General features: G+C 41.7%; 3 protein-coding genes across 8 annotated transcripts in view; 2 read left to right on the top strand and 1 right to left on the bottom strand.

Annotated features, from left to right (window-relative positions):
• The window catches only part of PTDSS1 (phosphatidylserine synthase 1), a 28,424-nt gene extending 26,573 nt beyond the window's left edge, over positions 1 to 1,851 (bottom strand). For 2 of the 3 annotated variants that reach the window (XM_012572092.5, XM_002200116.7), the window contains exon 1: positions 1,529 to 1,851. In XM_012572092.5, coding sequence (XP_012427546.2) covers positions 1,529 to 1,707 — 179 coding nt within the window. In that variant the 5' untranslated portion in view covers positions 1,708 to 1,851. The remainder of the gene's footprint in view (positions 1 to 1,528) is intronic. The other variant, XM_012572093.5, reaches the window with a different exon arrangement.
• Positions 1,852 to 1,953: 102 nt separating this feature from the next.
• Positions 1,954 to 17,270, top strand: MTERF3 (mitochondrial transcription termination factor 3). 4 transcript variants are annotated; one of them, XM_030266451.4, is made up of 8 exons: positions 1,954 to 2,088; positions 2,494 to 2,839; positions 4,895 to 5,047; positions 7,297 to 7,486; positions 10,462 to 10,609; positions 11,803 to 11,874; positions 14,615 to 14,776; positions 17,014 to 17,270. In XM_030266451.4, exons 2-8 carry the CDS (start codon positions 2,509 to 2,511, stop codon positions 17,206 to 17,208), a joined length of 1,251 nt encoding a protein of 416 aa, XP_030122311.4. In that variant the 5' UTR covers positions 1,954 to 2,088; positions 2,494 to 2,508; the 3' UTR covers positions 17,209 to 17,270. The 4 variants fall into 4 exon arrangements, with proteins under 4 accessions (XP_030122311.4, XP_072780943.1, XP_072780942.1 ...); XM_072924843.1 differs by lacking the exon at positions 1,954 to 2,088 and adding an exon at positions 15,712 to 15,769 and having other exon boundaries at positions 2,311 to 2,839; positions 17,014 to 17,153; XM_072924841.1 differs by lacking the exons at positions 1,954 to 2,088; positions 17,014 to 17,270 and adding an exon at positions 15,630 to 15,695 and having other exon boundaries at positions 2,310 to 2,839.
• A 2,226-nt stretch (positions 17,271 to 19,496) lies between these two features.
• On the top strand, positions 19,497 to 24,128 carry UQCRB (ubiquinol-cytochrome c reductase binding protein). The gene is given in 4 exon segments (NM_001245854.2): positions 19,497 to 19,544; positions 20,759 to 20,830; positions 22,514 to 22,680; positions 23,897 to 24,128. Coding segments are annotated over 4 exon segments (336 nt in total). The 5' UTR covers positions 19,497 to 19,525; the 3' UTR covers positions 23,975 to 24,128.
• Positions 24,129 to 24,360: the final 232 nt, after the last annotated feature.

Raw genomic sequence — 24,360 nt, 5'->3', positions numbered from 1 at the left:
GCAATCCTCTTGGAAAAATGCAAACAAACATCCCAGAAGTGAAGCAATTTTATTTGGGCCTAGAAGACTCCAAAGTGCTGAAATTGCTTCTTAGCTCCTCCTCTGCTTGAAAGAATTAATGGCAAAATTCCTTCCCCAAAGGTGAGCAATCCATTAATCCACTAATCCTCCAGAATGACATTGTGATGAGAATTTCTTAGTGACTCATAAGTTTGACCTAAATTAGCCCTTCAGGGAGAAAAGTGATCAAGCAAGTGGATGAAGAGCGCTTGCAACAAAGGTCTGTAACTAAACATGGCAGCAGAGCATAGAAATATGTCTCTGATTTTGGCGTTAAGAAGTCATCAAAGTAGAACAAGGGATGTGCTCACCAAAAGTATCTCCCTTGCGGCGATACACATGTTGAAACAAGAAAAGGCACACCTCAGACCATCTGCAGTTACACTATTTTACTTTTCCTTATGCTCCTGTCTCAACTCAAGCCAGGCTTGGTCATTATTTCACAGCTGATGAAAACTATACATTTGGATTCTTAGAATAAGACAAGATTACACACTGAAGTGTGTATCAGGCTTAGTGACAAATAATAATCTTCTTACATCAAACAGAGTGTTATCATGAATTAATGTTTTAAGGTCACTTTCAAGGGAGGGATTCACCACCATCAGAGTTTAAGCCTCAAAACCACTGAAATCCGTGACTGTGTACACACAATGCCACAAAAGTTTAAATGAGCCTAAAACACACTGCACTACCTAGTCAAAACCGCTCAGGAATCACTGCCTACATACTACACAATTTAGTACACAGGAGGACTATGCAATCATCTTCACATCCAGTAGGAGGCAATAAAAAGTATACACAACTTCAAAAAACGTGCAAGATACCCCTCAGACTGCACTGCTTGCTATGCCCTCTGTTTTCAAGCAAGGTTCCTAAGAAATCTGTCCGTTCCTGGAAGTATCGCCATGAATGACTGCAAGGGTGATGCCCAAAGAACCCTCCTCCCTTCCACTGGTGCGCAAAGGATGGGGCTAAGCCCACCCGTGCCAGGGCCTGAGCCAGCATGAGACTGGCCACAGGCAGTGTGGGGTACAGAAGTGATACCACAGAACAGTCACTGCCCGCTCGGGAAATCATCTACATGAGTGATACCACTGCGGGGCTGCTCGACCGCCTAATAAAGCCCATTCTTGGCAACTCCTTGAAACACATTTTAGTAGAGACTTTAGCAGAGATGCTCGAAAGGATTAACAAGTTCCCAGGAAACGCGGTGGGGATGCTAACCGCTCTGGAAAGCGGGGGAGATGCCCACTCTCCAGCACGGGCCTGCCGCGCAGGGGCGCGGGCGCCCGGCGGCGCAGCTCCCGCGCGGGGCGCGCACCGCAGGCCCGGCCCGGCCGGCGGCTGCCGCGCTGCCCCCGCTCGCCCCGGGGCCGAGCACCGACCCTGCCCGCCCGGGAACCCCCTGCGCCCCGGGCTGCCGGCACCAGGAGCGGGGCTGCGGCTCCCCGCGGCGGCCGCGCACCTGGTGAAGGCGAAGGCCATGAGGCTGAGGATGGTGAAGCTGAGGAGGGTGATGGTGTGCGGGCGGTAGAAGAACTCCAGAGTGATGTCCTCCACCTGCTGCTCATTGATCATGCGGAAGTGCAGGCGGTAATTTACGTCGTCCTTGCTCAGGGTCCGGCTCCCCACGCACGACGCCATCTCGCCCTCTCTCCCCTCGTCTCGGCGCGGCTGTGGTTGCGCGGGGCGGCGCGGCCCAAACCAGCCCGGCCGCCCGCGCCGCGTCCCGCCGAGCACAGCCCAGCGGGGCAGCGCCGCGCCCGCCGCGCCGAGGGGCGGAGCTCGCCCGCCACGCCCACGAGCCGAGGGAGGGAGAGAGCAACGCAGCGCGGAGGGGGGGAGACGTACATCGCCCCTTTAGAACACGCGCAGAGGAGGCGCTGTTGCCTGCTCACCCCCCCTCCGTCCCCCCGTTTCCTCCCGAGTGGTCTCGCCGGGGCCGTGCCGGAGAGCGGGGCGCACACGTGGGCCGTGCCGGGCCAGGCCGGGCCGTGCCGGGCCGTGCCGTGCCGTGCGACGCAGGTGAGGCGTGGGTGGGTCCCGCTGCTCCCGGGCCGGGCGGCACTGCCCCGTCTCCCGCAGGCTGCACGCAGCGGCCGCCGGCGTGGGGAGCCCTGCGAGGGGAGGGCGGCAGGCGCGGCCCGGCTCAGCCTCCCCGCCCTGTGGAGAGTGCGTGGTGCCGGCTTTACGCAGAGGCCCCCGTCCCCCTGGGAGGGTTTAGGTCCTGGCTGGGCTTTCTCCGCTCTCCCAAGGGAGCGGCTGTCCTAGAGGGAGGCGGGCGGTGCCCCGGTTCCTCCGTTTGTCGCGCGTTTAAAGCCTTAAGGCGGCTAGGTGGTGCTTTGTAGTGAGGCATTGCTGTGACGCCCGGGGGATTCACGCTGCCGGCTCCACGGCGAGTGTCACTCCGCAGCTTTTTTCTGCCCGTAGGATGCTCCGAGGTGGATGATGGCGGTGTGGGCTCGGCCCGTCTCCCGCTGGGGCTGCCTGCTGAGCGCGGCCCGTGCTGCTGAGCTCCCTCGCAGGCTGAGGAGCGGCGGCCGCCCCGCACGGGCCTGCCGCCAGCTCGCCCGTGCGGCCGCGCTGCCCGCCGGAAAGGAGATTGTTCCGGGCAGACTGCCGGCATGCAGGCGGCTCTCTGTGGGGAGCCGTTCCCCGCCCGATGGCGCCAAGGACGGATCCTTCTCTTCTCCCGAAAGTAACTTGCCTTCAGTACAACAGGGACAAGCAAAACCAGAAATATTACCTGATCTGAATGCAAAAATACTGGACGAAGGTAAGAGGCTTTAAGGGATACCATTTCTCCGAATCCTCAAATTATGTTTTTACTATGCTGTGGTTTAACCCCAGCTAAGTTCTCCTTTTTTGCCCTGTTTACCTAAAATATATACCTGTAGTTCCTGACTTTCACTTCTGATTAGCTCCATAGTTAATTCAAATAGTAATGGTTGATGTAGCATGCAAAGAATGTCTTTAAAGTGAGATGAAAGTATATTTGGGTAGAAATGTAGGTCTGGAGATGCCGTTTAAAGGAGTTTTCATAACCCTACCTGCATCTGCTGAACGTTTGCCTTTCCTTTTGGTAGTGCAAACTAAAGGATTCTGGTTTGGGGGTTTTTGGGTGTTTGGATTTAGTGTTTTTTAAAGTTGTTTTTTTTTTGTGAGGATTTTTGGGTGGGTTTTTTTGTTATTGTTTTGGGGGGGTTGTTTGTTTTGGGGTATTTTTTGTTGGTTTGGTTGGGGTTTTTTTTGCGGGGGGGTTTTTTGTTTCTGTGTTTTTAATTTTGAGCGAGGCTGGGGGATTGCACGCCTGAAGCAGCTCACACACCACGGTTTGAGGGATCAAGGATGACCAACAGGAGGCAGTGGTGTGAAGCCTCCTTAAGCCTGCTCTGCTAAAAAATGCTCGCCCAACTGTCTTCTGAGGACAGGACACGAAAGGAGATAAATACAGCGGTGCCTTGGTGTTGTTACCCTGAGGAAATGTACTCACTTTTCCCACCTACTTTTACATCTAAACAAGGATTATAATATTTCCATTCTTTTAAATTACTTTGGGTATGCTGAGGAAACTTGCTCTGAATTACCAAGCAGCCTTGTATGTTCAGATTCTTCTTTGAGCCCAGCCAGCCTGGATTATATTAGCTTATTATTTGGGGTGGCTCAGACCTGCAGCAGAGATCTGTGTGTGTAGCTGGTTCTGAAACAGCGCTGCACCAGAGTGATGGATCAGCCAGTTGGTATGTGGCTGCACCTTCGATGCAGTTTATTCACATGTCAGATTTTTGTCTGCCAGCACACTGGCTGGAGAATGTGTGCATGTGTAGTATTTTGCCCAGTTGTCAGTCTATGTAATGGAATAAACATAATTGATAATTTTTGGGGGTTTTGTTAACTTGAAGTATGATTCCCAATAGGAAGTGTAAGGACCTCAAAGTGGCAATAAAAGTCATGCATGCATCTGAAATGGACTTTATTTTATGTATATTGGTTTGGTCCTCAGCAAGTGGAAAAAAACTACTTGATATTTGTAGAGCACCAAAAATCCCCTTCCTGAAAAGGTGATTTGGGGCATCTGATCAGTGATCAAACTGATAATTGATGTACATGCTAGCAGCTAGCCTGCAAACAGCAATCTTAATCTTGCTGCTGTGAACTCCTACCAATGTTTAGAGAATTTGTTTTTTAAAGACACTGTGTTCTGTGATTTGGAACACTTAAGGGAAAACAAGCATAATGATGTTCCCTTTGAAACCTTAGTGAGTAGGAAGTTATTCCTTTTGCTGTTAGAGATAGTGGCAGTCAGCTGCCTTTCTGGAATGGATAAGACATAACAGCATGGCTGGGGTTGGCTATGAAATACATTGAAAGTTAAAACAGCTGCATTTCAGGCATCATATTCAGGACAGCCACAAAGCAGTGGGCTGGTCAGGTTATGAAAAATAATCTTTGCAGTGGCCTTTATCTGACTGTGTTCAGGCAAGACTGCAATTTATGAAGACATGAAAGATGATCCTTTCCCAGAGGGTGATATGATCTGTTGTCTGCAGTGATCTAGGCAGCAGACTGAAGGCTGGCTTGCTGGGTACTACTCTCAGATTTGGCCATATGAGTAAAAGTTGATGGGCAGTGACAAGGAGATTGAACAGAGGCAAAAACTGGGAGCAGAGTCTATGTTTTTATGTTTTCAAATAATAAGTTGGCTGTTTATCACATCGCACAGTGTTCCTGCATTTTGGAAAGGATTTTAAGAGATCTGTATAGCATTTGGTGGCAGCAGCTTTGTCTTTCACAAAATAATGCATTTGGGTCTTCTATATTTGTTTCTCAGACTGGGATGACATCCCACCTTCGTCTGCTTTGGAAGTGATTTCCGAGGAAGAAGCTGTACAGATCATTGCAGAGCCGCTTCTCCCCATTCAGTCTTCCACGCTCCGAGAGTATGTTGACCACTCAGAAACCCTCACAAAACTTGTCCACCTAGGTATGTGTGATTTTGTTTGTGTGCTCTGCCTATGGCAGGAGCTTTGGAGATCCTGTAATTTCTGCTTTGCTCTTACTGATTACCTTGTAAACTTGAAAATGGGAACAGTGACCGGTGGTAAAAAGCTGCAGAATGTTTTCCAGCATAAATGGATAAAAAGAGGGGACTGTGTCACTAGCAATGCCATACTACTGGGAAACAGCTGGCTGGTGTTAGTCCCTTAGTGCTGTGGATGTTAGAAGGAGGCATCTCCCACAGCTTCAGGAGGTGGGGATTGCTGTTTAGCTTAATAGTCTTTCTTCTTTTGGGCTGGTTAAGGATGCTTTAATTTGCTGCTTCCGTGGAAGGAAGGAAAGAAAATGGTTGCTATGCATAATCTTAGGAGTGAGGCACAGCACACTGGAGAGGCAAGAGGGAAGGGATTGATGAGAACCTTCCTTCTCATACGAAAGTTCAGGCTTTCTCACAACCTTGTTGCTAAAATGTGCAAGGAAGACTAGAAAGAGGTTGATGTCATGGTTTGACATGGAAAAAGAATTTTCTCAGAAGGAAGAGGTCAATCCAGTCACGGGGCAGGTTTGGATACTGACCCTTGGGGTGACCAATTGAAGGCGGACACGCCTCTGAGAACACAGAGGGGTTAAAAGCAGAATTCCCAGGAGAACTCGCTCTCTTTGGTTCAGGTTATCGGAGAGTGCAGACCTCCCCTGCCCGAGCTGGGTAGGGGAGGGGACCAATGCAGCCTGAAGGGGTAGGCCAGGAGGTGAAGGGTCTAGAACCAAGCTGGGCCAGCTCCTGCGGACGGAAGGGTGGAGAATGTCTGAGATGTCTTTGTTCCCCCCACCAATCTTGCCTGCAGACACCTGGAAGTTTGCCGGCAGAGGAGAAGGACACGGGTGGGGGTCGGGGGGAAAGATGCCCAGCCAGTGTGGGAAGCTGGAGACCCTGGGCCGAGCTGTCTGGGGAGTCCGGGACTTTTAACCCTTTCCTGGGACCTCAGATGTTAGGGAAGGAAGGTTGGGGGGAGATGATGGAGTGGATTTTGGCTGGACTCTTCTTGTTAGCCATAGAGGGAACGAATTTCTCCTCCAAGAGGGACTGCATTTTAGGGGGATGCAATGGTGAGACAAGAGACCTGCTTCAGCAACTACCAGTTCAGGAATGAACAGAGAAAAGCTGAGGAGGGTGTGATGATGTCCTCCGCCTTCAGAGAAGAAGAGAAGATGATCTCTGTTCTTGGACCCTTGGCCCCAGGGGAAAATGGGGGGAACTGTAGTCCCAAAATGAGACACTGGATTGTTGTTCCTGTTGGTCCTTGGCAGAGCATCTTTAAAAGATCCCTATAAACAGTCTCTGTCCATGCATGGTGGTGAGAGCACTGTGACATGGAGAGGAGAGTGTTACACTGGCAGATTCTCTCTGGGGAGTGCCATGTGTGACATGGAAACACAAGAGGTGGCAGCTGTGTTTCCTGGGGGTCTGTGGTGCAAGGGAGACTCCTCTCTCCCCTGATGGACTTAGTATCGATTATATTGAAGGTTGAAGGGTCCAAATGTGTCTCGCTGTGATTTGTAGGAGTTGGGTGGTGGGAGGAGGAATGTTTTGAAAGGTTTTCATTTTGAATTTTGTGTGTGTTTTTTTTTATTTCTTTTTTTCTTTTATAGTAGTATAGTAGTAGTAGCTTAATAAAGTTTTTTTTCCCCTTTGTTATTAAGCTTAGGCCTGCTTTGCTCTGTTCTCAATTGCATTTCACAGCATTCAATTGAGAGGTTGCATTTTCATGGGGGCGCTGGCATTGTGCCAGTGTTAAACCATGACAGTTGGAGAAAGTAATATTTGAGAGGGGGAATCTGTCCCTATGTAGTAAGAAATTGTTATGTGTGAGTCAGTATACAAAGTCACTTCACTGCAAAATTGTCATCTTCCCTTTTATAGCAGATTTGAGAATTTCATGCACACATACTTGAAACAAGAGCAGGTCTCTAAATGTGGCACATGTGGGATTCACTGCAAATGTCTTTCTTCAAAAAATAAACTCAGCAAAAGCTTCTAAGATAACTGCTTATTTTATCTGGAGTCTTTCCACAATATACAAGGTGGTGTAACCTTGCTGTATTGAGTAATTAAAGTATGCAAAATCAGTGCAAAACATTGAGTAGTCCTATAAATTCCAGCATGCCTTTGGGAAACATTTACGGAAAGCAGGGTCTGTGTTTAATTAAAACAACTTCTGATTTTGTTTGCTGTAGGAGTTGACTTATCCCAAGTGGAGAAACGTCAAAAGGCAGGTCAGCTCTTACTGACTTTGGACTTTGAAAAAGATGTAAAAAAAAAACTTCTGTTTCTTAAGGATGTGGGTGTAGAAGACAATCAACTGGGACCATTCCTGACCAAAAATCCATATATCCTTGGTGAAGATCTGGAAGCTTTAGAAACCAGGTAAGTCTTTCAAGTAGCAGCAGGATGTTAAGCCCCTCAGCTTGAAGATCTGTTTTCCCAGTTGGTTTAACCTTGTCTGAAGGAACCTGTGCTGCCTGCTGCCTCATTTCTTACTCAGCCCCTGGCTCCATATTCTTGTGCCTCCCCATCTGTTGGCACTAACATGTGATGGTATCATAAGTCAACACCTTCATCCACCTGAAGACTGTCTAGTAACAAATTTTACTGCCCATCCCTGTCTCTCTGCCACAGAGGAAGCAGCTTGCCACCTTAGGCCACTTGCTTTACTCGTGTCAGCTTTCTTTCTAAAATGACATCCCCAAGGCTTTACATAAATTTGTAGAACAACATCAAACTCTTCAGTCACAATTTGAAACCTCATGAATTCTGCAATCAAAGAAGCAGACCAGCTCTCTTCTGTGTTGAGATCTAATAGCAGCAGGAGGTTTTGGTGACTTTTTTCCTGTTGTCCAGCTGAAACTCAACACAACACTACAATGAACTAATTAATTCACACTTGTATGGCCCTAAAGTGTTCTTCAATCCTTAAAATGAATGTTAATTTATAATATTATTCCTAATTCAGTAGTTTTCTTTCAGAATAACTCGTGTATGTTTGTGCATGTTTAATGAACTCAAAACTTCCCAGTACTCCAGAGAAAAAGTCTGTCGCCTTAGCTCTTACATGTAGTAGCATTTCTATCTGAAACAGAAATCTGAAAGTGCTGATATTTAGAAACAGGCACATGAGTATATAAGTCTTATTAGGTCTTGTATAACATAGACCTAACTTCTTTCCTCTCTGTTCTTCTGATCTTGTGTTCAACAAGTGGCCTTTCAGATACAATATCCAAAAAAATACCCTGTGTCATTTTCCAGCTGTGGTTTTGAGTCTAGATATCAAACCAGACTGCTTATGCTCTTCTGAAGTTTGGGGGTTTTTTTGTGATAAATATCCTAACTCTTCCATGAAGTCAGATTTTATTTTCAGTGCCTGTGGCACTGGCTGGTTAGTGAAGTAGGGGCTAAACAAAGCAATCTGATTTCCTCTTAATTTTCTGCAGTATGATTCTTCTGTAAGTTTGATACTGGTGAATGATTTCCTGCAAGCTTTAAAGTAAGTGTGCTATAAAGGCTGTGAAGTGAATGTGTCTCAAATAGCTGTCTTTTGAAAGCTGAGTATCACCTTTGCATAAACAGTTCGGTGCAGATGGACGTGGTATTGGTTACATCACTCTGGAATGTTTTATTGCTATGGATTCCATGTTGCCAGGAAACAAAACACAAATTTCAATAGGTTTGGCATTTGACTTCAGATAAACACTGTAAAAGTCAAAACATTCCATAATTCCTAACAATTCTGACAGTTGCAAATCAGTCTCTGTACTGCAGCTGCACCAGATGCTTTGTTTTATGCTGGTGTTAATGATGACTTAAAACTGTTAACATGCTACATAGAACTGCTGAGCCCTGTAGTGGAACGAGGGCTAACCTCGATGCCAGTACTCACAGATGTATCTCAGACTTTGGCCAGGTTGGATAGTTATGTTTCTTTAATATTCTAGTTTCTACAGTCAGGTTGCTACAATCTTGCCATCCCTCTTTTATGTTTCTTGCCTTTCCAGGAAGAAATGCTTCAAGTGTGAATCTTAATGACTTGTTAACAGAAAAGAAGTAGAGTCAGGACAGCCAAAAGATTTGATTTTTAATCTGCTCATTTAGCTTTTTCTGGGACGCTTGGAAGCTGTGTCAGTTCCATTGTCGTTGTCTGGACCCTAGGGTGCTACCTTCTGTGTTGGGGTGCCTGCTCAGTTAGGAACTGGTCCTCTAGAGTTTGTTTTTATATCTTCCATCTGGGAGTTTTTGGCTTGTGATAACTTAATTTCTGAGGATTTGTGGAAAGAGGAAAGTTGTAGTGACTGGAAGGTAATTTTATTTTATTTCTTTCCATGAGACATGGTTTAAGAGAAAGCCCATTTTTTGCTGAATATCTGCTTCTGCAGAATATTCTGCAACCCATTTAGTACCTTAATTACTCCCAGATAAACAATTCTTGTATGCCCTAAGTTGATCTGACTGCAAATACTTCTCATATTGCAATTACTCTCATGTCTAACCAGAGGAAGCCTCTCCAGATTGTGGTTTAGTTGTTTTGTATATGGTAGTATGTGGATTAATTTTGTCTCTTTACTTTGTGTGCTGTATTTCTCCTCTTCAAGCCTTTTTTTCTGTGAGCTGTGGTAATCATCTACTGCAAGGGGTACTTGAAATAGCATTTCACTTTCACTGAAATCAACAAAGTTTGGAAAAAGTTTTGACTTGGAAAGAAAGAAAGCAAGCTCTGTTAAATATCAAAACTTTAGTCAACTCCTCTTGCTTTGTGACAACCAGATGTTTGTTACTCACTTGTTAGACCAGTGACTGAAAACAGGGACCTATTTGCGGTAAACACAACTTCAGCTGATGTAGAAATGTCTTCTTTGACAGTATCTCTGCACACAGCATCATTGTATGATATTTCTTCTCCAATGCTATTGGCAAAACGGGAATGTATGAGGTGTAGTACTCCATTCTTTTAGCAGTAGAAATGGAATTCATTAAAATAGCAACAGGCTGTATATATCTTCTTGTCCATACCCTATTAATGTGTTTGCAATCTAGGAGACAGACTGGTAGTTAAGTGTAGGTTAACATAGGTATCTGCTTATGTGCAGCTGGAAGGAATTAAAATCTGTCTTCAGTATTGACATTCTGCTCTGAGGTTTATTTTACTTCTAATTAATTGGAAGGGAGGGTATTTTGCTTTTACGATAACTGCGGATTTCACCCTCATTTTTTTTGGCAAGGTTGCATGTTAATGCTAGAACATCTGTCCATTTATAAGATACCACTGAGGAATTTAAGTGAACACTGAATAAATGGATACAATATAATTTTCATCACTGGATTTTATTTTGTTTTTGTTCTCTTTCTAGAGTGGCTTACCTAAAATCAAAAAAATTTGGTAAGTCAGAAATTGCTCAGATGGTCTCAAGAGCTCCATATTTGCTGTTGTTTTCAGTGGAAAGACTGGATAACAGACTGGGTTTCTTCAAAAATGAACTTGGTCTCAGTGTAAAAAAGGTAAAGACTGAAGTCTTTAGATATTTTGTTAGTGACAGTTGTAAGGTCTTGCAATATGAATACACCAAGTGTTTGGAGGTTATCAACAAACATTGTGTTATCATCAGTAATGCCACTAGAGGGTTACAGGAAGGTAAAACGGTTTTAACTGTCTGTGGAAGTGATATGGACACCTAACATTCAGAGGACCTGAAGTACAGTTTCTGAAGATCATCTGCTACAGATTATTATCAAATAAGCATGTGTATGTCCAGTTCTATTATTTCAGGTGGGTCAGAGGACTGAATTAATTAGTGGAACAGCAAGCAGCTCTTTAAACTTGTGGAATATTATTTTGTGCTCTTCCTCTCTTTAAGATACTGCAACATACTTAAATAATTTAAAAAATTGTCTAATCTGTGAATATCTTATCAAGATAAATGCCAAATCATATGCTCAGCTCACCAAGAGTGACCTCTGTGTTAGCTCATGGGTGCATACCACATTATGCTTAGTGGGTATTCAGCACCATGCTTCGGGATCTTCAGGGCAGGTAGTAGCTGGACTTGCCTGAAGTAAATGGGCAGTGTTAGTTGTGTCCAGCAGTAGGTAGGGATTGCAATGAATGCCAAATTCTAAGCAGAATCTGGTGTTCTATTAGCTGAACAGTCATAGGTGCTACAGTGCCGTTGCTGGGCTTTCCACATTTGAGGTGAGACATCTCCTTGGAAAAAGGTTTAGTCACCACCTTGTACTCAGGGTGGATTACAAGTAATCAGACACTTGAGGGAATGTGGAGTAATTTCTTGTAGTGCTGTTACACTGTTGTCTAACCAGATTCAGAAGTAAGCTCCACTGCCACTGAAAAATCCTATTATAGCCTCCATTGGGTAGTGTGTTGTTAACTTTTTTTAAAAAGATGGGAAGAAACAACTTCAGGGCTGAGAGAAATTGGGCATTTGAGCATACTTTCTCCTTTTGATGTATGCTTTTGCTCCCTCTTCCTGTCTGCTTTACAATTGTATTATTTTTTGTTGTCCAAAAGAACATATTTGAGTAATGTTTTGCATCTTTAACATACTGCTATTTCATGCAAACTCATCTTTGGTCTAGAGATAAAATGAAATGCAAAAAATAGTTTATATAGGATCTTTCTTTCAAAGATAAAAAACCGTCAGTAAAACTCTTAATTTACGTGTTTTTTCTGATTGTAGACAAAGGATCTTGTAATTCGTCTTCCAAGGCTCCTGACTGGTAAAATAGAGCCTGTAAAAGAAAATCTTCAGGTGAGTTTATTAATAGATATTACAAGTGTATTGTATATAGTTTTAAGAGTTGTCAGAAGATAAAATTCCTATAGGGGATTGTGTACAGAAAGAATTTAATGAAATCATTTTAGTGGTGATATAAAATAACTGTTAAACAATGTATTTTCCTCTATAGTGTGCAAGCTTATTCAATGCATGGAGCATTACCTTATTCTGTCTTCTACTCTGATGTAGTGCCTTCCTGCCAAAAGTTGCTATATGATGACATAAATGGTTACCCATTTTTTAATGAGTAGAAAAATACTCAGTATTCCCCTCCACACACTTAATTATTATGGCTTTTTGCTAACTTGGATTGTCTGTGCATATTTAGGAGCAAGAAATGTGCAGTTGATTATTTTCTCCTGGCAGGTAACTAGCCTGCTAAAATGTGCATTTGACACCTATTGTCTGATAGCAGATGGTCGTTATTAACACATATTGGGTAAATAACTTCAAACCCTTGGGGATTCCTTTCCCTTTTGAAAATGTAACTGTATTGCTTTAATTACCATGCTGTAAAGCCATCGAGGCCAAACAGCATGATGTAGTGTAACAGTTTGTGAAATTCCATTATCCTATAACAAATAACTATAAATCAAAATGTATAATTTTCAGACAGACTCACTGTTCTGAAACTATTAAACACTAGAAATCTTGCAATCTGAAATGTGTGTGTGGTAAGGGAGGAGACTGGAAAGTAGCAGACTGTTCTAATTAATAGTGCTTTCTTTTTAACACACACAGTTTCCACAAGCTAGGGAGCCATTATTATAATGAATGTGTTTTTAAGATCTTTAGTTCTATGTGACTGTCTTGTTTATCTACCAAGAAATACAGCATAGCACCTCTATTTTTAAAATGTGTGAGAGAGGAAGGAAGGATTATTAAGTCCTCACTGTTGGAATCTTCTGATTCTTAAACGCTCAAGCTTTTCAGGAGGTTGGATTCAGAATCTGTGTTCAGACCTATATGTCCTAAACTGGTGGGGGGAGGACAGTACTTGAAAAGTGAAATCACATACCAGCAATTTAGAAGTGATCAGGCTGTATCCCTCATTCTGAATGGACTGTTCTTTGGAAACAAGTACAGTAGCTGATCTTGATTGTTGTAAGAAAGCAGTCATGGACTAAATGTGCTGAAGTCCATCCTCTGAGAGTTTAATCAAGCACAATTAGAGATTCATTGACAGGGTAAAACCTGTCAAAGCTTCCATTACCACTGCCTATTGTGGGAATAATACATACTCCATTGAGTATTGCTGAGGCTTGCACAGTAAGGATATTAGCACGTGTGGCCTAGAGAGTTATTGAATATTAAACACGTTTGCTGTCAGACTGAGTGCAGTCCAAGCAACCTACACTTGAGCTCACTGATCATGTTGAGGCAGCTGTTCCATGTCACAGAGTGGAAGATAAAAGCTCAAGATTCTTGCCACAATTACCTTTACAGTGAGCCCAGCTTTGTACCTGTGGTGATTTAACATGGGATCTTAACTCTGGTTGTGCATCCTGATGCAGGAAAGTTAGCCCTGCCAACTCAGGTCCATGGAAGATACCACTCATGTGGTAACACTTATTTTCATACCAATCAACTAAGACAGCATTTATGTATTTTGTGTGGTGCACAAGTATTTATAAGGCAGAAAAGCTAAAATGAGGAGTTGAAAGACCTGATTACAGTTGCCTCTAGAAACAGTTCCCTGTAAGGATTTGGAAGTCCTAAGGTAAATTCAAAACCCACATTCTAAGCCCTTCCCTTCATATTTGACAAGCAGTTCTGGAAAAGAGCTGCAGTCTTGGCACATCAAATTGGGCAAACAAAACCACCACCTTCTTACCAGCTGAAGTACCTTAGTTTGATACGAAAGTCTAGTTATGTTAACTGGCAAGCCCACCCATTTCATGACTGAAAACAAGCTGCTTGTGTCACTGGAGGATAGAAGAAATGACTGAGTTAATAGACACTCTTGTGTGCTGAATTCTTTCTCAACAACTCAATAAATTGCTTGCCATTCTGCACTTTGGGAGGAGTGCTCATGGTTTTATTGAAAAAATGTGTTTTGTTTTCCTTTTGGGAAATCATAATTGAAGTCAAGGCAGTCTTGAAAAAGACATCTTACTTTAGACTTCATTGAACTGAAGAATAAATCAAATACACTACATATTCTACACATCGCTTTTTAGGTTCAGCAGTCTTAAGTTGAAGGCTATAGAAGTTATACTCCCTATTATACAAGTGTAACTTGGATACATTAGCAAAAGAGATAACACATTAGCAAAAGTAGGCACTAGCTACTTGATGGCTGTGTTTTACAGAGCTTAACAGCTCCACAGGAAGAAAGTCTCTTGACAGTTTGGTATTGAAAATTATAAAGGACTCTTACTGGAGAAGTTTTATGCTTTTAACTGCCATACATATGGTGACATGGTTTTTTTGTTCACTTCTCAGACAAACTGGAAAATGCATAATATTCACAGAAGTTATCTTTATTTTGGGGATATTCTATAAACAAATTACACTTTAATGTAGAAGGATAAATAATTTGCAATGTCTGACTTGAGAAAAACTGAAGTGGCAGATATTTTTGTGATTTGCATTCTTGTTGCTGTGTGAAAAAGGATAGAAGAATTTTGCATTAGTTTATTTCAGTGTCACATTAAAATAAGCTAAGTTTGCTGTAGCTGACTTGCAAAGATAAAATGGTGTTCTTTTTCAGGTTTGTCAAATTGAACTTGGTTTTCAACGTAATGAAATTCAACAGATAGTGTGTAAAACTCCCAAGATTTTAACTGCAAGTAAAAAGAGACTCAAACAGACATTTGACTACTTACACAACATAATGGGCATTCCCCACCACATGCTTACTCGCTTTCCTCAGGTGAGCTGTTAACCTGGGAATAAATTGTAGGTGCTCTTGTGGCTTCACTAATGTGCTGAAGGTGGAGCCTATATACAGAACATAAGTCTTCAGCTAGCCTGTGGCTTTTACTCTCATTGGGATAACTGTTAGCAATCCAGAAACTATTGAAGATTTTTCCATATGGAAATGCCGTTTATTTTTCCTTAGCATATGTGACATCATTACCCACAGTCTTGTGATATTTAAGGTTTTCAATAGAGGTAGTCGTGCTCATCTCTTCTGTGTTCATGCAAGAGAGACTACTGCCTGCTTAGGGATTTGCTTGTCCTGAAATCTTACCTATGAGACACAAGAGAAGACAGATTATGCAGAAGATCTGTTCATTAGATAACATTATATATATATAAATATAAACATTTATTTCATGTTTGTCTACTTAAAAAATAAGCTTTAGAAATTTTAGGATCTGAAAATACAGTGTAAAGGTAAGAGAAGTTCTGTCCATTAGATTATCAGATTATCATTGGTCTTCTTATTGCTGCAGCAATTGCTAAAATACCATGGGATTGAAAATAGATTAATTTCTTGATTACTGTTTTGGATTTTTCTTCTGCCTCCTCATTACTGCTATTTCCTCACAAATTAAAAGCTGAAAGTGTTAGTTACTTCATTCAGTGCCTACATGCAGTTGCACTATCTTCTTATAAGGTAAAAATGAAAGCAGAAACTACAGCTTCTGAATGGCAGTAATTTTCTTTCTAAAGCAAGTCTAGTAAAGAATCTAAGTGGGTAGAAAACCAAAATTGCATGGGGGAATGAAACTACTCAGAATTTTTATTATCTTGCTTTTAATCTGTCTTTATTTAACAAGGATGCTTGCTCTTATCCTCATCTGTGTCACTTTGCCCTCCTTGATCTGTGAGTGACTGCAAGTTTTGCTCACTTCTTCTCAGTTGTCCTATTGTTGGCTTTATGGTGGTTGACCTCACTATTTTTCTTCTCTTTGGTAGGGTAAGTGGAGAGTTTCCTCTGTTCCTTGTTTTTGGCACAGTCTCTCCTCTTTCCTGTTCTTCCCTTTCACTCTCAAACTGTGAATTCCAGGATAGTGGCAGTGCACATCGGTCTGTATATGGTTGGGCCTTTAACTTGTGCCTTCACAAATGCATATTTATCTCCATCTGTACTCACTTTTATCCTGATTGACAGTAATGTTGAAAATAGGAAGTATACAGGATTTTTTGGGAGGGGGTTAAATTCTCTCTGATGTTACAGTTACTATTGTAACCATTCTGTCAGCTATCTCAATAAATGGTGATCAAGTGTTTTTTTTTTTCTTCTGTATTTTGACTGCCTCTTAAAATTCAAGGAAGGCAGAGGAGGAACAGTAGTTTTGTTTTTCCCTCCTTTTTCAAATTAGGAGGGAATCCTAATAGAACTCTCTACTTCCTCATGGACCTTTACTTCCTTCAATGGAGTAATTTTTTAGTAAAATCTCTGCTTCCTGTAGCATTGATATTTTCATCATTATCTCTTCTATCAGCATCTCTTTCTATTCAGTTTTACTGCTCAGGAATGAACTTAGATCTTTGCTTTTACAACTTAACAGTGCATCTCCTCTTCCCCACTTCCCTGTCTTTTTAGATGTTCTGTTGATTTCTTTTGTGTTTTCCCCTACCATTGTTCTCATCTTTGACTGTCTAGATTTTTTTTTTTGTGGCAGGTATCTTCAAAGGTAGGCATTGCTGTGCAGTAGAAGACAAATGGTTGTTTTGACCCACCAGTGTGCCTTTTGGCCATGTTATGATGACACCTTTGCCCTTGCCACTGTGCCAGTTTGTTGTTTTCATTATGCCATGTGGTCACTTAGTCATTTCTTCCTTGTAACAGTGATCATTTGAATCTGTCTGATGCTACAGGGAAAGTGCTCCCTGTTACTGAATATCTCCACTTTCTTGGCTGTGATTACACAAAAGTAATATAGTTCTTGTGTAGAAACAATTGTCAAGCACATTAGGTTTTTTGTATCGCTCCTGTTTTTTCTTGTGTATGTCAGCGTATTGTATTGAAGTATTTATTTAGAGTTTAGATAATTTAGATATAAATGTAACCTACCTGGTGTTCAACAGAAAGGAAAATAAGTGTATTATTTGTTTGCTTCCTAGACCTTCAGTTTGTCTAAAAAAGGCTTTTATTTTCAATGCCTCAGGGTCTGAAATTTAGACAAGCTAAAAATTCTTCCCTTTTTTCTTTCTCAGGTTTTCAACTCAAAGCTATTACGAATCAGAGAGAGGCATATGTTTCTTGCATTCTTGGGAAGAGCCCAATATGACCCAGCACAACCCAGCTACATCTCCCTGGATCAGCTGGTATCCTTGCCTGACGAGGTGTTTTGTACAGAGATTGCCAAAGCGTCTATGCAGGACTTTGAAAATTTTTTGAAAACACTTTGATTAGTAACACATGTAAAAAATTGTAGAATTAAGTTATAAAATAAACATACTTTATAAAACTACTTCAAGGTCTCTTAACTTTTTAATTACTGGTTTAAAAAGTCATTGTTTATGAAGCATGTAGGATTTAAAGGCTTACAGTAATGCTTATAGTAACTTAAAAATGTATTTCAGAAGGATTGAGCCAATATGTTGATTGCTACTAATACAAGTCTTGTAATTAATCGTGAACTTAATTGAAATTGATGATGCAGCACATTAACAAAAAGGTAAATTTAAATTATTTTTTTCTTTTGATAATGGCAAAATTCTGGGAGATTGGAAAACTGTCTAGTGACTTACTCCCTGTCTTCCCCTCTGTTATCTTCTCTTTTCACCCCCTTCCCCAAAAATAAGAATAGCAAGAGAGTGTGATAATGAAGTAGTGTTGTGTTTACCTGCTTGAGCTAATAATAATGTTATAATTTTCCTTGTATGGTAGAAAGAATCACACAATTAATATGTGAAGCACCTCATACAGAAAGGCATTCTTTCAGTAGGTTACAAAGGTGTTTCCTTGTGAAGCTGGCTGCTGAAATGGGTATCCGAAAAGCTGGTTAGAAATGTTGAAAAAAAAAAAAAAAACCCACCAGAAAACGGAATTTAGGAAAATGATAACAAGAAAAGTTGTTATTGTTCCTGAAATCTAGAAGAACTTTATTTTATTTACTTTTCCCTGTGCTCAGTTTTTTTTTTTCCTCCCATACTAATGAGATTTGTGTGGCTTTAATACACACGTAACCATATGAAAAGAGGCTGTAGTATATAGATAGAGAAGGTGATAGAGTTGGTCACTTGTAAAAGCTGAAGTAAATGCTGACATTAGGCATCATGGAAGTATTGAAAATACTTATTCTTTAAACAAAGCTCATTATTATGGAATTATCAAATGCTTCACAGTGTATTTGGGAAAAACGAAAAAGCTGCCTAAATCCAAACTGTTTGATGTTTTGAAACTTCCATTCCTTCATTAAAAACAGTTCAGGAAATCTGAAATCCAGATGTTTTAATTTGCATTTAAGCTTATTTAATAAAAAAGCCTCAATGTTTTAAAACCTCATTGTTGAAGCTAAAAATAGCAATTTTTATGCACACAGCAGAAAAAAATCCAAAAGGCTGAATTCTACTAATAGGTGGGAAATATAGTAAGATTAAAGACAGTTAAAGAATGATAACATAGCAATCTCTGGATTATGACTTTGGCTAAATTCTTATTCATCCAAATTAAGAATTTGAAAAACAAGTGCTTGAAACACATTGAAAAACCACATTAATCGTCTGCAATATATATCTGAGGTGATCTCTTTTGTCTTTTTTCTCATGTTTCCTGTTCCATTGGCCTGGAAAGATTGCTTGAAATACTCTGTTAAATAGACTGTTCTTGGTGGAGATGAGTAACAACTTTCACGGTGGCTGAAATGTGCTGACTAAGCACTTCCCCCCCATTTCCTCCTGTTAAATAGAAGTCTCCAAAGTCCAATATGCTTACTTGGATTTTTGACTGTATGAAATGCTAATAAGAAACTGTAATCTTCACACCATCTTGTAAAAAATGTTTATAGTGAAAATGTTAATAGAAAGTATGTGGGTTCATAATGTTGCAGTTAACTTTTGCAGATTTGCTCCACAGGCCTTATTACTATGTATTACCATGTGGCAAACCATTGTAACAGGAATTATATTACAGAGTGTGTATATTTTGAATGCCTCAAACTTTGAGCTTTAAATTCCTTTAATATTTTTGAACGTAGGAATGATTGCTGCCAGAGCTAAACTAGTTTATTTGAAATGTTGAATGCACAAGCTTCTGCCGAAATAGCTTCCACGAACCACGATGGAGACAATGTACCAAAACATTTAAAGGGAATGCTAAAATGGAAGGGGACAGGGGATCGGAGAACTTTTTGTGGCTTTATGATTAAACTTTTCTGACTGAAATTGCCCACTGCGTTGCCTGCTACGTATTTTGGGCTCCCCCCAAGTCCGCATTTTGTTTCAAATGGCAGCGGTCCCTTCCTGAAGGAAGGGCTGGGCAGATGCAGCGCTCTGTGCCTCAGAACGCACCGCCGCTCACCTGGCGGCTGCGATTCCTGAGCAGAGGTCGCTTTCTGCTTCTTGGCGTGACCCGTCGTTGCTTTGCTTCTCGTGCTTTTCAAAGCTAATTTTTATATTTTTACTGTGTCCGCCCTCCCGGCAGAGCGCAGGCGCCGGGCCGGCAGTGCCGGCGCGCCCCGCCCCGCGCCCTACCCAGGAGGCCGCGCGCCGCGCCGAGGTCAAGATGGCGGCGAGGGCTCCCGGTGAGGCGGCGGCGCTGAGGGGGCAGCGGGGGCGCTGAGGGGGCAGCGGGGCCCGCTCTGTCCTGGCCCCCGCCCGCCCGCGGCGCCGGGCTCGCCCCGGCCCGCGCTGGGCAGCGAGGCGAGCCGTGACGGGGAGCGGGGGGGCCGGTGTGCACCGTGTGCCCTTGAGGGGACAGCGAGTGCCGCTTCCACAGCCGCCGGGCGAGTCTCCTGGCCGGCGCTCCCGTGGCAGCGGAGGGAGCCTGGCTGCGATCGCTGAGCCGAGAGAGGGCTCGGGAGCACTAGAGGAAGCCTTGGCTGCTCCTGAGAGGCCTCGGGCATTGCTGTCCTGCGCGGACAGCGGCTCGGGGCGCACTTGGTCTAAGGTTATTCCTTGCCTGGCCCTAAAGGACGAAGGGGTAACTAAGTAACCTGCGGAGGTAGTGCTGTAGTAGTGCTTTGGGATGTTCTGGGGTGACATGGTAAGAAGCTGACTTAAAAGTCACGAAAAACAGCTCGCCCGCACTGCATTGCCCGTGTTGTGCCGTTCGTGGCCTTCTGGACCCCTTGTTGAGGTATTGATTATGTGTAAAGGCACCTCTACCGTCCCAAACCACATTTAAAGGAAGGTGAACTTGCTGTATGTGGTGTGGAGGTCTCGGGTTTTTGTCTGATTTTTTATTTAATTTTTTTTTTTTGGTTGGGGTTTTTTTGAGGTTTTAGTGTGGATTTTGTGGTTGACTCTGGCAGCTCCTTGAAAAAGGAATAGAATTCAAGTATCGGGAGAGGAGAGCAGAAGGTTAAGAGTATAATAACACGCTGGGCTTGAAGTCACATAATGAAAGCCAAGGAACTGAGACAAATCGTTGGAAAAGCGTGAGGGTTCTGCTTTATGTAGACACTATGTGTTTGGCTTATGTAAGTGTTACGGAGTCTAAAAGTTTTTTTGCTGTCTTTGATGAGGAATTGGTAGTGTTTTTCCAAGTCTTAAAGCAGCCCAATATCCGATTTAGTGCAGTGGGTTAAACTCTTGTATGTAATGAGCAGTCCTACCTGTTCAGTGTCAGTTTTGGGACACAGAGAGAAGAGGCCAAGTCATGTATGGTCAAATTCAAACTTGATGCAATGTTACATTACTGCATGAGTTGGAGGCCAGCAAATATTTGTGTACTGCCGCAATAACATGTAAATGTTGAACTTTACCTTACTGTGCAACTGATGATCGTCATGTTCAGTTGCAGGAGGTGGTCGCCTGTTAGACAGGATTTGCAAGTGGTATTACAATGCAGCTGGGTTCAACAAATACGGTAAGTGTTTCATTGAGCTTTAAAAACTGCAGATATAACAGTTCTCAAACTAGTTATGGTTCATAGCTGGCATATGTACATACAGGTTGGCATAAATCCTTTTGATCAAAACTAGCTACTACTTCTGTGGTGATAAAAGTTGGCAATAGCTTCAGTTATTTCTGTTATTTCCAGTATTTCTGTGTTTGCTCAAGTTCCAGTGAATTAACTTATAACAGCTAAGGCCAAGCTGGGGAAGTTGAAAAAACTTTCACAGAGCAATCCTGAAAACTCAATTATTTATGTTTCCCCCCTGAGTCACTTTCACTGGCCAGTGTCTTCTAACCCAAAGACTGTCCTTGAAGCTGGAGAGGTTCCCGCTGATAGTAGTCAGCCTATCTGCAGTACTTATGCAAAGCATCCAAAGTGCACAGAAGATTGTAGTTATTCTGCCCTTTGTGTCACCATAACACAGTGTGGAATAGGTGTCAGTACAGGGCTTCCTTAAGGACAAGAGGGTCCCTTAATGGTATTGTCTTCAGTTTATGCAGAGTTGTTACCAAGTTTGTTTCAACAATTTAGGTGGTAGAACAGTTCTTGTATGACAAAAATCTGAATATTCAAATGCTGCAATTTATTGCTCACCACAATGCAAGCAAATCTCTTAAAGGAAGTTAGCATATCTGCCCTGGGAAAGTTAGAAAAAAAAAATACAAGAAAACTATAAAGAAGTAGCTTAGATCCTTCCTCCAAAGATGCATGCTTAATTCCTCTTTGATAATGCCCCTCTGCTGAAATTCTTACTTCTGCTGCTCCTCTGCAAATGCGAGTATAAAACTAGAGAAGCACCAAATTTAATATAGTGATTAAACTAGCAGCGGTGCTCCCTGTGCCTTTGAAATATATTACAAAACTGAATTTAAGAATACGTGATTCAAAATAAGTTTTTGTTTTATTGGAACACTACTGCCAAATCAGTCACATGAGATTAAAACCTTTAACTGCAAGTCAGCAGGTATGGGGTAGTAATCATCTTGGAATGCCACAGAATAATTTTTTGTCCTATTTTACAGAAAGGTTGGTTGAATTTCAAGAATCTTTTGTTCCACAGAAGGTGTGGGAGTGGTTTTAGTTGTGAGAAGACTGGGTGTTTCTCCCTGATTTAACTTCTAATTTGGAACTCACACACCAACACAGAGCTTCAGGTCTCCATAGCTTCATATAGTCAGCAGAGGTCTGGTCATTATGAAGAGGGCAGTTTAGAGAAAAATTTGTCAGTACTGAAGGAGTCTCATCTGTGGCTGACTGACTCTAATGAATTCAGAGCTCTCAAAAATGCTTTACCTTGACAGTCATCTTAATCAGAGATACAAAATTAGATGCACATAAGTTCACCCCTTGGATCCAGAAAAGTGTTTGTTCTGTATATGTATATTCTGCATGAAACACATCGAATTAAATACCCATTTTCCTTATTCCTCTTTAAGAAAATGAGTGAGTACAGTAAATAGAGTCTGTGAAAGTCAGTGTTTATGATTGCGTATTCTCTCTAAGCAATTAGTGTCTCTCCGGGATTGATTTGACTTTTCTTCATAATTTTCTGCTGGAAGTGTTTTGCCCATGGTACACGGGCAAGTGTCAATCCTAAATCTTACTGAAGAACATACATTTATTCAGTGGTACTGTAAATTCTTCTTGGTACAGGGTTAATGCGAGATGATACATTGCATGAAGATGATGATGTAAAAGAAGCATTGAAGAGACTTCCAGAACATCTGTACAATGAAAGAGTATTTCGCATAAAGCGAGCGCTGGACTTAAGCTTGAAACATCAGATCCTTCCCAAAGACCAGTGGGTGAAGTATGAAGAGGTATGTGATGGAGTGTTTCCAAGGTGCAGGTCTTAAGTGGCACTGCTAGGACTGGTGGTTGGGATTTTCATTCTCTGGAGAGACATGTTTACATGTTCTTTTGAGTGAATTAGTCAGTATCTCATGGAGTACCTCTGGAAAACACTTTTGATTGCAGTTTAAAAATTTACTTTTCTGTACAAATTACTTAATTTTTTTCAAGATGACAGATGCTTAAGCTGCAGATCAGAATCACAGCACATTGTTTGTGTTCAGACAAAATATTTCTTCTAAGCTGTCAGATAAAGAAATACAATGTAAATAGCTTTGGAATTCTTAAAGAAGGTCTCCTGCTTTTCTGATTAATTTCTTAATCTTGCAGAAAATATTGGGCCAAAGCTTTTATTCATGAAAGTGCCAAGGAAGAATAATTTGAAGGGAAATCATGCATTAAAATAAGTGTCACCTTGTACTTTAAAAAAACAAGCTGCACTTTTATCAGATGTAACTGAATTTTATTTTTTGGTAGTGAATTGGTTGACAGACTTTGCATTACTGTCCACCTCAGCTTTCTCCAGATTACCTGGCAGAGAGGAATTTTATCATTAAACTTTTGATTGTAGGAGTGTATGAAGGTATTGATGCATCTCTGAATAAGCAGAGGCTGTTTCTTTTGGTCTCATAGATCATACTCAGGTAACTGCTACACTGAATAATTGGTCACATATTTCCTCAAGCAGCAGTTTGGTTTGTAAGTCTTAAACATGGTCAGGGTGTTCTGACACCCTGACCATGTTTAAGACTTACAAACCAAACTTCTAAACAGTGCTGTTTAGAAGTTAAGCTCAAAAAGAGATTATCTGGAGTATTGTTGTTGGACTTCGAACTAATTCAAGTGGATCTTGTGTATTGTGTATCTGCCAAAAAGAGAACTGTTTCTAAAGGCACAGCTGGAAGCATCACTTTGCCTGCTAATGTTGATCAGGCGTTAGGAATTAGTAGTTGCTGCAGTAGAGAACTTGTCATCACAGACTTGGCAGATACAAAGTTTACCTTTTCAGGGTAAATAAGGCTGGATTTTTTTGTTTTGGTTTGGTTTTTTTTCCTTTCATCGGTTAATGTTTAGTCAAACCTGGGAAGGAATGAGGAAGAAATAGTCTGTAGGAATTACTTGAGATGTTATTGAACCTTGCTGTAAGTTTAAATATATTTTTTCTATATATCTCTTCTTTTTCAGGATCATCATTATCTCGAACCATACCTAAAGGAAGTAATCCGTGAAAGACAAGAAAGGGAAGCATGGAACAAGAAGTAACTATTGAACTGCTTCATGCAAATATCCAGCTATTTCTGATATTTTAAACATTTGGTTGTAGAAGTCCATAGGGAGGTAATTGTGGGGCTGAGGAATACTGTTTCAGCTTGTTCATTGAGTCTGATCATCCAACTAAAATAAACATGTCAAAGTATAAAAATCTTGGAAGAGTTCTTTCTAAATGCTAACAAGCTAATGTTCAGATCTTTCCTGTGAGCATATACATTACACATTAGCTTAGTGGTATGCAGTCTCATTCCAGCTTTTAGTTCTTGCTTTTTTCATCATACAGTTGTTTTTCTGCAGTAGTAGAATTAGGTAAGAAATGTTCAAGGCTGTTGGTGCTAGTTGCTGTCTAAGTTAAAGAGGATTTGGTATTTAAAGAT

The sequence above is a fragment of the Taeniopygia guttata genome, chromosome 2 (genome assembly GCF_048771995.1).
Source record: "Taeniopygia guttata chromosome 2, bTaeGut7.mat, whole genome shotgun sequence".
NCBI lineage: Eukaryota > Metazoa > Chordata > Aves > Passeriformes > Estrildidae > Taeniopygia > Taeniopygia guttata.
This window is presented reverse-complemented; position numbering and strand designations above follow the sequence as displayed.